General features: G+C 50.6%; 1 protein-coding gene across 1 annotated transcript in view; it reads right to left on the bottom strand.

Annotated features, from left to right (window-relative positions):
* The window catches only part of WWC3 (WWC family member 3), a 115,832-nt gene that overhangs the window by 56,304 nt on the left and 47,147 nt on the right, over positions 1-12,381 (bottom strand). Inside the window, exons 3-5 of the mRNA XM_013985877.3 lie at positions 11,731-11,934; positions 4,294-4,370; positions 3,149-3,228 (exon numbers count right to left, since the gene is read on the bottom strand). Coding sequence (XP_013841331.3) covers positions 3,149-3,228; positions 4,294-4,370; positions 11,731-11,934 — 361 coding nt within the window. The remainder of the gene's footprint in view (positions 1-3,148; positions 3,229-4,293; positions 4,371-11,730; positions 11,935-12,381) is intronic.

Raw genomic sequence — 12,381 nt, 5'->3', positions numbered from 1 at the left:
CTCTCGCCCGATTTTTCTGAAGATTTCCATTACTCGTCAACATCGCTCCTGTTTCCCGAAGACTCTCATAAAGGGTCTCCAGAGAAAGGCCAAGTACAAGGACGCCGAGACGCTCTCTCGCGCCCATGAGAGAGAGCACATCCTCCCCAAAAGGAGAGGAAATGAAAATGAACTCGAGTCAGATCAGTCCTCTCGAATCCATGAGACCAGTCTGCATCCCCAGCAGGGGACACAGGAGCGTGTTCAATGATGCCACACGCAATCACACGGCAAAATCCAGTACCAGAGCAATCCTTTCGGGTCGAGCAAATGAGCCTCTTTGGCAAATAAGATGTCAGCAGGAAGGGGGAGAAAAAGAAAAAAGGCGAGGGGCAGAGAGATTCAGAGACACGCTAACCCAACGTACGTACTGCGCGGGCCTTGTCTGAACCTGGACCCAAATAGACCCGGGAAATGGAAAAAACTCGCTGGAGAAGGACCAACGTGAAGAGATTACTATTAAGCGGTACAGGTATTTAACTTGACAGGCGATATTTCTGGATTAAATATGATTCTGGGATTTGCTTCAGTAACGTGGGTGACGAGGCTACGTGACAGACAAAACAAGACTGGCCGTTGTGTGGTCAGCCGGTGACATGGGCTAAGGGGCAGAGGCAGGTTCCAATACACTATTCTCTCTACTTTTGTGTATGCCTGACATTTTCCATCATTAAAACTTTACACATATTATTCCCCCCCCCAAACACACACGTACACATTCCATCATTAACCCACAGACTGTGTTCACGGCCAGCCCCCATCTACAAAAATTAACAACATACACAGACTTTAAAAAAAAAAAAAAATACAAAAGGTTCTTTTTTCCTCGCTTGGACCCAAGCGTAATGATGGATTTCCTTGCTAGCCAGGAAAGTTCACCAAGATAAACACGTCGAGTTTAAAATGTTATAAGTAGCCAAACTCTTGGTGAGGTGCTCTGGGAAAAAAAAAAATACACGGGATATTCTGGGAAGCAAGAATAGCAGAAAATTTTCTGGAGGAAAATCTAGGGTCTCTGCCTTAAGTCAAAGGTTGGTGATAACATCTGAGGAGCCCACTGCCATACGGCTGCTCACGAGTCGTCTGTGCTTAGAGCTGGCCTGTGACAGTAGGGCTGGCGCAGTCACGCACGCGATGCTTACCCCAGGTTTCCAACTTTCTCAACAAGTAACACCAGGCTGCGTGATTCGATCCGAACACGAGAGCCAGCCCTCAACAGCAGCGAAATAAAGAGGCTGTGTCCCTCTCATGCACGGCCCGTGTAACTCAGCGGAAGGCATCAGACTCCTTCTGCTTCGGAGCATTTTAGCCTGGCAGGTTCCCTCTCCTTCCTGCGATGCTGTCACAGCACAGTGTGAACATGTGCGGTGACAACACAGCAGCCCATTTACCGTTGCCTCTCGAGGTGGCTCCACCTGGAAAGCTGGGGTGGGCCCCCCAGGACCAAGGCCAGGTCCAGAACCTTTCGCTCGGCCTCCCCGGGGAGGGCCAGCGTCCCCACAGGCTCTGGGGGCGGGGGGGTGTGTACCACGGCCACCCCCACATGTGGGATCTCACGAAGGAAGGAAGACAGACAATCAAAACCCAGCGGCCCTTCTTTGGGCAGAAGCAGGACCTACGCTCTCCGCCAGCTGCAGGTGTGACGTTACAGCTCCTCCTGTGCTGGCTTCTGCCTCCCCTCCAATGAACCTAGAGAAACCGAGGCCGCCTTTTCCTCTTCGGAAAAGTCCCTTGACTACAAGAGATGGCCTTACTTCCTAGCGATGCCAAGGGAAAGGGGTTTGCTCTGTCACTTGAGCCCTGATAGCTTTTATTTTCTAGAGTGTTCAGACTTACGCGGACGTCACCATATAACCTTTGGCTTCACATAGAGAAATGCGTGGGACCCCCCAGGATGGGATGAGTGACCTTAAGGAAAAAGAAGGCTCACCAGAGACCAGGGGCCTCCCCCGCCCCCCACCACGTGAAGACACAGCAAAAAGGCAGGCCTATGACAGTGAATCTGCCAGCACCCTGAGCTTCACTTCCGGCCTCCAGAACTGCGAATGTCTGCTCCTTAAGTCGCTCAGTCTTTTTCTGTATTTTGTCATAGTGGCCGAGCTGAGAGAATCCCCAATGACACATGAGAAAAGCAGGCACTGAAGGTGTGACGCACAGGTCCCAGTTCAGCCAGTGAAACCAGGCTCTGAGTCTCAAGGCAACGGACCTTGGACCAGCAGCCACACGACGCCCTTTCTTAGGAAAACTCCTTCTTGGAGATCACCAGTGCTGTTCCTTCAATTTGCTCGCTTCATATATAACTCACAAATGACAACAACTTTATCCCCCAACTCTAATTAGGGATAAAGTTCTAATTGGAAAGATGTCAACAGGAGGAAGCCCTACAGATCGGGCTGCCCCACAGAATGTCCTGTGATGATGGAAGTGTCCTCCTGTCTGTGTCGTCCAATGCAGGGGCCACTAGCCCGGGGTCCTCAGCCTGCACCAGTTCCCTCCGTCACTGCCCTCCAGGAAACACTTGGCAATAGCTGGAGACATCTCTGATGGTCACAACTGGGTGAGAGGGTGCTACTGGCATCTGGGGGTCAAGGCCAAGGATGCTGCTACACCTCCTATGATGCAAAACACAGCCCAAGCCACAAAGAGGTATCTGGCCCAAAGTGCCACTAGCACCGAGGTGGAGAAAATCTGCCGTGGCCTCGTGTGACTACGGAGCATCTCAGATGAGACTGGGGGACTCAATTTTTAATTTTACTAACTTTAGTTAGTTTAAGTGTAAATTTTCAAGTGAAAAACATACGAGACTGGTAGTCCAAAACAGGAACTGAAATTTAAACGGCCATGGGTGTTCTGGACAGTAGAGCAATCAAGGATGTGTGTAAATATGAAAATAAAGGTCTTCTTTCCCAAGTATTTCCATTTAAAGGAACAAAGCATCTTCGGGGAAAAGAGCGCTCTGATACTCGGGGTCAGCGAGGAATGAGCATCGATAAAAGCACCAAAGCGAACACCACCCGTGAAGTTTTAGGGCAGAGGACCAGGCACCAAACAGGTCAGCACGACTGGAAATCACAGGCACTGCTCCCCTCCGTCACTGCAGGCCACTTACTCTTGCAGGGTCTCCACCCCCTTTTCCTTGTACTGCAGTTCTTGCTTCATCTGGGTCAGCTCTCGTTTCAATCTGGAAAGCTAAAAACAAATGACACGGTTTTTTTCCAAAAGCGAGCTGTGAAAAATGACGTCTAGAGTTGTGAGCATCTATGTTTCTGGTCAGCTGGCAACCGGCTGGATCACCCAAGCTCTCTGTGAACTTCCATTAAACAGCCAGGCCCGAGGAGCTGGGTCGCCTCGAAGCACAAGGCCCGGGGCGCTGGCAGGTTCCTCCCCACGTGCAACCCTGGCACCGGCGCCGATTTTCTTTCTCAAGATATGGATTCACACATTGCCGTGAGCCACTGTCACACGTTTCTCGTCCTCTCTTCCACTTACTCCCCACTGATTCCACAAATGAGATCCCGCTGCTCAAGCCATGACTTCCCACTCCCTGAAGGCAGGGCCTGGAGTGCTTCTTGAAGCAGATCCCAGGCCCACTTTGGGCCAGTGTTAAAACTCGGGGCTGGAGTTCCCATCGTGGCTGGGCAGTTAATGAACCTGACTAGCATCCATGAGGTTGTGGGTTCGATTCCTGGCCTCGCTCAGTGGGTTAAGGATCCGGCGTTGCCATGAGCTGTTACACAGGTCGCAGACGCGGCTCGGATCCTGAGTTGCTATGCCTGTGGTGTAGGCCAGCAGCTGTACCTCTGATTCAACACCTAGCCTGGGAACTTGCATACACTGCACAAAACTCGGGGGCGGGGGGGTGGTGGCCTGGAGCTCACACTTTGCACCGACTCCCCAAGTGTTTCTTGTAGGTGCGCTAGCATGTGAGAAGCATGGCACTGAAAGAGACTGAGACACCAGCAAAGACAGTGTCTCTGACATGTCTCCCATCCCCCTCCCAGACAGCCCCGCCCCGGGGATGAGGTGGCACATAAAGAACCCAGCGACACCAAGAAGGAGCGTCAGAACCTTAAAAAAAAAAAAAAAAAAAAAGCTGGAAAGCAAAACCAAATGTAATAATAATTCATGAAATTGAAAATCTTATTAAAACATGACTGTTAGACACACTGACGGCCATAAAATGAACCATGATAAGTGATGTTACATAAAAATACATACAAGACTTCAAGCTGTGAAAATACTCATTTTACTCACCCTATCCCGGCGACTTGCTATTTCTGCTTTTATTTGGTATGGGTCGTACTTTGTATTTGCTGAATATCCAGAAAAGGCTAGAAAGAAGGAAAATATTTTACTTTACGATGGATCCTTCAAAATAAATACACAAAGAGAAGAACTTCTGATTCACCATATGAAGTAATTAATTCTAAGTCTGAGATTTACAAGTTAGGACTGGCTCCTAAAGAATGAACTTTCACAACCTCAAATCCTGACGTCTGATTTTTGCATGAGGCCCTTCTATGTGATTCCACAAAATAAGACATATGGCTGTAGGCAAAACACAACTCTATTTACTTCGACTTCAAAACTACTAGGGTTAAAAACCACATAGAGGAGTTCCTGCTGTGGCCAGTGGGTTAAGAACCCGACTGCAGCAGCTTGGGTCACTGTGGAAGTTCGGGTTTGATCCCCAGCCCAGTGCAGTGTGTTAAAGAATCTGGCATTGCCACAGCTGCAGCTTGGATTCGATCCCTGGCCCGGGAACTTCCATATGCCACAGATGTGGCCATAAAAAACAAAGCCAAAAACATATATATGCAGGAGGCGGGGGTTGAGGAGGTGTGCTTGTGGTATAGAAACTGGTCCTTGCTATGTAAATAGTACACACAGTATGAACCCACTTTTTTTTTTCTTTTTTTGGCCAAGCTCGCAGCATGCAGAAGGTCCCAGGCCAGGGATGGAACTCGCTCCTCAGCAGTGGCCAGAGCCACAGCAGTGACGATGCCTGATCCCTAGCCCACTAGGCCACCAGGGAACTCTAGTATGAATCCATTTTTATTTCCTTTTAAAATGCACACACCCAGGGAAGTCACTGGAAGGAGAGAGTTCCAGAGCTAACTATTATTCCCAGTGGTTTCGTTGCAAAAAGATGTGATTTTTCACTCTCTTCGCATGTATATTCTCGACATGAACGATTTTGACCTTAGAATGAAAAAACCACTAAAGAGTCCTAAAATGAAAAAGACAACTTTCCAGAAATGCGTCAGTATCCGGCAGGCTTGAGAAAAAGCAATCCTTCCACGATGCTGGTTCCCTGAAAGCTGAGGCGAGGCACCCTCGCTTTTATTCTAGCTGCTTGTTTGTGACAGATGTTTAGCCAAAGGACATCAAAGAGCAGGATGCCTTTTTCAGCTGAGCAGCGCCCGGGACTTGAAGTCTTTTAACCGACAGCATCGCCGCTGCGGCCGCCCGTATCAGGGCAGCCAGGCCCCGTGCGGTGTCTCAGCGACCGGAGCAGCGCGTGGCCACTTCTGATTTCTATCGCCCCGTTCACTGCCCCGCATCGCTTTTTCTCGATGCTTCTGTCCCCTTTCTCTTAGGCTTCCACGCTGTGGTGACTTGGTCCCCGAGCTGCGGAGGCTCCTCCTGCGTCACCCCACACTGGTGTCATCTGCCTCCAGGTCATGTTCATTAACTTGACCTGCTCACAGGACCCATCTGTGGTGCCCGCACCCATTCTTTAACTCCTTTGATCTGAGTACCAAGGGGTGTCATTCAGGAATCTTAAGTGCCAACAACACCTAGAAACTAGCTTATAATCATGCCCTGATTTTATATTAGAGAAGATGGCTCGAAGCCATCGAGTGGTTTAAACAGCAAGATTATTTAAAATCCTCAAGTAGAACCACGTCCAAAGTTAATTTGAGCTGTTCAGATATCGCCTTTAAAAAAAAAAAAAAACAGTTCTATGGAAAATCTATTTAAGACCCCATCATTCAGAATTTCAAATTACTAGAATCTACGGGGAATAAATATCTGGAGGAGCTAAGCGTTTGCCAACTTTATTTCAAATGTTCTTATATTTAGTATCATAATCTTTCAAAGACATGGAGTAAAATGTTTTTAAAACAGAATTCTTCCTGAGATGAAGAATGGCTCTTTCCAGATCCTTTAACCTCCATCTTGTCTGACTCCTTGGCTTCATTTAAGACCAGAAACAAAAGCGACGTTCTCAAACAATGCCCTTAAGAGGCAGCAATTATTTCCATAAAATCGCCACATTAAACTCTGGGGACTCAAGTTTCCCAGGCCTTGGTTTAAGGGGCTTCCACTGGGGGCCCAGATGACATGCAAATGAGCCTAGAGTCTGCCGACTCCTCACTTCCACCTGTGTCCACTTGTCACCGTGCAGCTGGAGACGACAATGCCAACAGTCACGGCCTGGGCTCTTTCCCATTCCAGGTAGAGAGCAAGCCCATCGCCAAAGTCCAGAGAAGTTAACGCTACACATCAGTAACGATGACCTGAAATCGGTGCCCACCTTTCCAGCTGTGCAATTTCACAGGCACAATTAGCAAAGAGACTTGCAGTGCAGACGGGAAGTGCAGAGGGTTCAGACGGAGGACGGACATACAGCAACCTGCCCCCAGACTAACTAACACCTCTCCCCCAGGACACTTAGCCTGGGCCAGTCCTGGAGCGGGTTCCTGATAAACCACGACATCCCTGAACGGCCGAGTCCACCAATGGGGAGGCTGAGCCTCACACTGTCACTGTGAGGTGACAATGGACAGCCTTACCGGCCAGGCCCAGGGGAGTCCGTCTTTTCTGCTACTCACAGCTGCGACCACCCTAAACGATCAAAGAGGTTTTACTCATGGATACCATTCATGCTACCTTTGCGACGATCTCTAAAATCAAAAAATTCCAGGACTGGGATGAGGGAAAAGGCAACTCAAGTTTTCCTAAGACGGTGAGGACATTTTATCTTCAAATGCTAAGGAGACTGATGGACACGGCATAACTTTTTTTTTCCTTCCTGGCCACACCCGCGGCATGGAGAAGTTCCCGGACCAGGGATCAAACTCGTGCCACGGCAGCCTCCTGAGCCACGGAGGAACTCCTGGCCTAACGGGTGATGATATAATTCAGTGGATAAAGACAAATTCTCAGTTCCTGATGTCCGCCAGTAGGTGTAACAGAAGCCACTGGCAGAGTCCAAGGAAGAGCTCCGGACTCCGGGCACCACGATATTCAGAAAAGCAAGTGGCCTCCTCTGTGAAGGCAAGTCTCCCATCTCCAGGTTAAGGGCAAATACCAGCCCCCTACCTCTGAGGCTTTCTCCTGGCTTGAAGAGTTGGCGTGGGCAGAACTATGAAATAGCTCAGGGAGTCCCCTCAGGCACACAGCTTCGCTTTGGACAATGTAACAATAAGGCGACATTAGAATAAGAAGGCTACATTGTGTGTGGACGACAACAATGGAAATTATGACACTTGGCTGTCACAGGGTGCCTTTCACACTTATTTCGTCTATTCTCATACAATCTTTCTGAGCGGGGGACAATTATGTTTCCCCACCTTAGAGATCAAGGCCGAGTCTGTAGTGACTTGATCCACACGGTGCCATCAGTGAAAGAGGGACTTCTGTCTAGAACCTGGGCTCCCATGAATCAGATCAGCTTTTCCATCATAAGAAGAACCGGCCCCTCAGCTCCCCAGGGCTCAACAGGTGAACTCGATCTGTGTATCTAGCACCCCAAATGCTGCTGGCCCCAGTCCTTACTTTGGATTTCGATGCTACGGGCTAGTGAAAGGGGGAAACGCATGTACAGCCACGGGTCCGTGTATCTCTGTTTCCGTCTCGCTCTTACCCATAGGCCTCCAGTGCCGTGAGAACCTGAGATCACCCCGGGGGGGGGGGGGGGGAAGGATGTGCTTTCAAAACCAGCAGGCCTTCTCCAAAGGCGTCCTCCGGGCAGACTGCACCTTTGGCCCAGGTATGCGCCCCCAGGCGTCAGCCGTGTAAGGAGCTGCTTCAGGGAGCCCAGGAGGATGGCTGGCAGAAAGGACAGCAGGCCTGGACAGTTTTCATGCTAATTATCAGAGCGGCAGGCGACCAAGGCAAGCATGTGAATAACCAAGGCCAACAAAAAAAGGGCGTGACTTCTTTTTTAAAGGCACCATAAGCAGAGGAACAACAACAAAAAATCCAACTAGCCCACTCAGAGGGAACCTACAGAAGTCATGCAAGATGGGAGTTCCCATTGTGGCTCAGCAGTAATGAACCCGACTAGCATCCATGAGGATGCGGCGGGTTCGATCCCTGGCTTTGCTCAGTGGGTTAAGGGTCCCGAGTTGCCGTGAGCTGTGGTGTGGGTCACAGACACGACTCGGATCCTGCACTGCTGTGACTGTGGTGCAGGCCAATGGCTACAGCTCCGATTCGACCCCCTAGTCTGCAAACTTCCACATGCCACGGGTGCAGCCCTAAAAAGCCAAAAAAAACAAAACAAACAAACAAAAAAGTCACGCAAGATGCCACCAGATCACCAGATCTGAAGCCAGTATTCTCTCTCTAGGGAGACAAAGCGATGTGGCAGACGTGTGTGCTCTGCTATAACCTCCCAGCCCCAGTCCTGCCAGCTAATACCTGTGGAAAATGCTGCGCGGGCCATTTTCCCCCTGCCTGCTCCAACATGCTCGCGCAAGGGCAAACAAAATGCTGAACGGATGCACTGTGGCCCTTGGCCTGGGCGAGATAGTGGATGAGAGACAAGGAAGACAGGCTCTGTGGGATGGGCCTGGAGCCTCGGAAGGAATGCGGGCCGCCTGAGGACTGCCTGCCGAGGTCAAGCTTCCCCAGCACCTGACCCAGGAATCCAGGGCGGGTCAGCGCTTTCTCACGGCAGATAAGGCTGCCTCTTTCCCAGCCACCCGAAGAGACTCCTGGGTGTAGATGCCTGGGGACTCCTCGGAGCCAGGCTAACGACGACGTCGTATTCCTGAGGCTGCAAAAGAGGGTCACAGCTCTGGGAGTCACCTGGAGAGCTTTAAAAAAGAGCGGCCCCACCCGAGGCCAATCAAATCAAAATCTTGAGGGGGGGGCGGGGGGGAGGCAGTAAGAGTTTCTAAAGACCCTTTGGGAGCTCCCCTGCCCCCCAACACAGCCAGGGCTGAGAGCCACTGCTGCAGATTCCTCTGCCACGAACCAGAGAGGTTGTGGGCCAGCAACTCTCTGTCTTGATGATTCGTCAACTCCGCCGCCGTGGCTGCGCTAGACGACAAGGCACGTGGCTGGGTCCCAGCAAAAGTCTGTTTACAAACACCCGGAGTGGACAGGAGTCAGCCTGGGGGCCATGACTTGCCGGCCTGTGGTTCAGACCATAATTTTCCCCCACACGAGAACTCCTTCCGAAAGATCCTGCAGAGGCTCAGTCACCTCATCTGAATGCATGTGGCGGCTAGAGTTTCTCAGGGAGGATGAAAGAAAAAAAAAAAAAAAGGTTCTGAGATAACAAATGTACTCGCTGATAAAAAGAAGGCAAACAGAAGAGCACGTTGCACTGAAGAAGGGAGGAGAAAACGCTAGACAATGGAGCTGGAGAGAAAGCACGGGTGTACTTTCTCTGGCAGAGAAGTCCGGCCTCCGTGCCGGGAGCTAGGGGACCAGCGATAAGCTCACAGAAATAAAGGGGGGGGGGTCTTAGTTTCACAGGGACACGTGTGTGCAAATGCAGCAAAGCAGAACTTCGCTGTGCTCAGAGACAAAAAAAAAAAAAAAAAAAAAGGTCAAGGCTTAGAAAGTCTCAGGTACCAGATGGCCTGATAGTGAGACACAATCCTTCCTCTCCAATGAACAGAGTCATCTTCTGGTGATTTCCATAACTCAGGGGAACTCTGTAAAGGGAGGGGAAGGCAGCGCTTTCCTCCCCCGGCCCGCTCCGTCCCACGGTCAGAAACGGCTGTTCTAGCTAATGCCTCTGTTTACCGCGACTGCCTCCTTCTCCCCTGCAATCAGCCATCGGGGATAAATCGTGTCCCCAGCATTGAGTACATGCCAACCCCGGGTGCGAAGAAAATATCCACCGAAAAGTAAATGAATACTTTAGCAATGGGAGGACTTTCGTCATGAGAAAGTCAGGAAGGAAGGAGCCCCTGCCTTCGACCTGCCCCTTTCACTGGTGCAAAAGTGCCCCCCGATGTGTCAATTTATAATCGGTCCTTATTTCCAGGAAACTTGCACAATGGGAGGCGGGCAAGTGTTCCCAAACCATGATCAGTTCTTCTGAGCTGATTCTTAAGCATCTTGGAAACAGTACATGGCACTGGAGGTTATGTACACAAAGGGATCTGGGTGCAAACCCCAATTGTACCATTTACTGGCGATGCAACCTTGAAAAAGTAACTTCGCCGACCCAACAGTGTTTGTTGAGGCTACAGGGAAAATAACATCGCCATGTTACAAGGCCTCCCAATGTTGCAATCAGAGTTGCAGAGAAAACTCTAGCCGGTGCCAGGTTGGTTCCTTTTGCGGGGAGCCACTGCCAAGGAAGGAAGCAATGGGAAGTGAGTGCACGCGTGATTCTGATCCCAGAAGTGGAGCAAGGAGATGCCTCCCTGCTTTAGCTGACGAGCCATGACGGTGACCCGGGCAGTGTGAGACCCACGTGGCCAGCGGGAGCCCGGGCGTGCCATGGCTCCTGCCACCGGCAGCTCCTGACCTGGGCCCAGGCCTCTGGAGGTGACCTCTGTTAGGGCACAAGCCAAGAGGATCCCTGTCGTGAACTTCAGCCTGTGGCCAGAAATAGTTCATCTGAGTCACATTTAACAGTTTTCCTCAACGGAGTTTCGCTTAAACGGCAAATTGAAAGAGCTTGGTCAAAACCCCAGGGACAGCGGCAGCCTGTAAACTGCTTGGATTAACTCTGAGATTCCATTCGTAGTCTTCCCCCTAGAAGAGCGGGGCTACGAGAGGCCCTGGCATCTCCAGCCCCTCCTAGAAACTGGGAGGCCTGAAACTCTCCCAAGGATCACCCAAGACAAGCCGTATTATTAACGGCAGGGGTCTCTGGCTGCAGCCCTTTGTCATGCTGACAGGTGTGAGTCAGGAGGTTGTTTCGTATCGTATCACTACCTGAAGTGTGTGTGTTTATTTCCTCCTTTCTCCACCTGCATGGAAGCTCCTTGAGGGCAAGGACCTCACCTTTTTTTTTTTTTTGGCTTTTTAGGGCCACACCCATGGCATATGGAGGTTTCCAGGCTAGGGGTCTAACTGGAGCTACTACGGCTGCCAGTATACACCACAACCACGGTGACGTGGGATCTGATCTGCATCTGCGACTCACACCACAGCTCACGGCAACGCCAGATCCTCAACTCACTGAGCAAGGCCAGGGATCGAACCTGTGTCCTCAGGGATACTAGTCAGATTCGTTTCCACTGAGCCACAGCAGGAACTCCAGGACCTCGCCTTTCTTAGCTCCGGCACATCGCAGTGCCTGGCCCAAGGTAGGCACTTGATCAATATAAAGAGTGACAGTAAATGGCCATCTGATCCCAGTGCGGGAAGGCTAACTGCCTATCAGTGTGCGCCTAGATACTTTATGAAGCTGTCTCGCCCGAGTCAAGTTTGGTGTCTGCAGAAAACCTAGCCAGGAGATGGCTTTGAAAGTCACGTGTGGGAACTCACAGCTGGCGTACGAGCGGCTGGCGTCCTCGCACATCTTGTGCAGCTGCTGGTACTCCTCCTGGGCCAGCTCGAACCGCTGCTGCTTAATCTGGTAGATTTCTTTCTTGGCATTGAGAGCCTCCTGGGCTACAATCAAATACTCCTTCAGCATCCGCTCCTGCTCTCGTCTCCACTGTTCTCTGGGATCCTCAATCTGGGTGAGCTCTGAAATGAACAGGAGAAGAGCATAATAACTTCAAGATAAAAATCTCTTGTTTCCTTTCTTTCTTTTTTTGGGGGGTGGGGGGGTGGGGGCATGCCCACGGCAGACCGAAGTTCCCGGGCCAGGAATCAAACCCGTGCCACAGCAGTGATCACAGCCACAGCAGTGACAAGGCCGGATCCTTAACCCGCTGAGCCACCGGGGAAACGTCTCAAAGTAACATCTTTAAATGGACAATAATCATGCAGGTATGTGACCAGCCGATATGAGAATTCATTAACTACCAGGGTGCACATTATGGAAGTGTCTATACAACAAACCCTCCCAAAGTGTGGATCGCCTCCTATTTACATACCCATGCCTGGGATAAGATGAAAGATTTGTAGACAAGAAACAGATCCATGGAGGGGAAGACAAAACCAGACAACTTTTCAGGCTGCAAGTAAATG

Source organism: Sus scrofa, chromosome X, assembly GCF_054392235.1.
Source record: "Sus scrofa isolate SSC_HxYL_T2T_F1_AM1 chromosome X, Sscrofa_HxYL_maternal_Yorkshire_Landrace_v2.0, whole genome shotgun sequence".
NCBI classification, from domain to species: Eukaryota; Metazoa; Chordata; class Mammalia; order Artiodactyla; family Suidae; genus Sus; species Sus scrofa.
The sequence above is the reverse complement of the archived record's forward strand: the minus strand, read 5'-3'. Positions and strand labels throughout refer to the sequence as shown.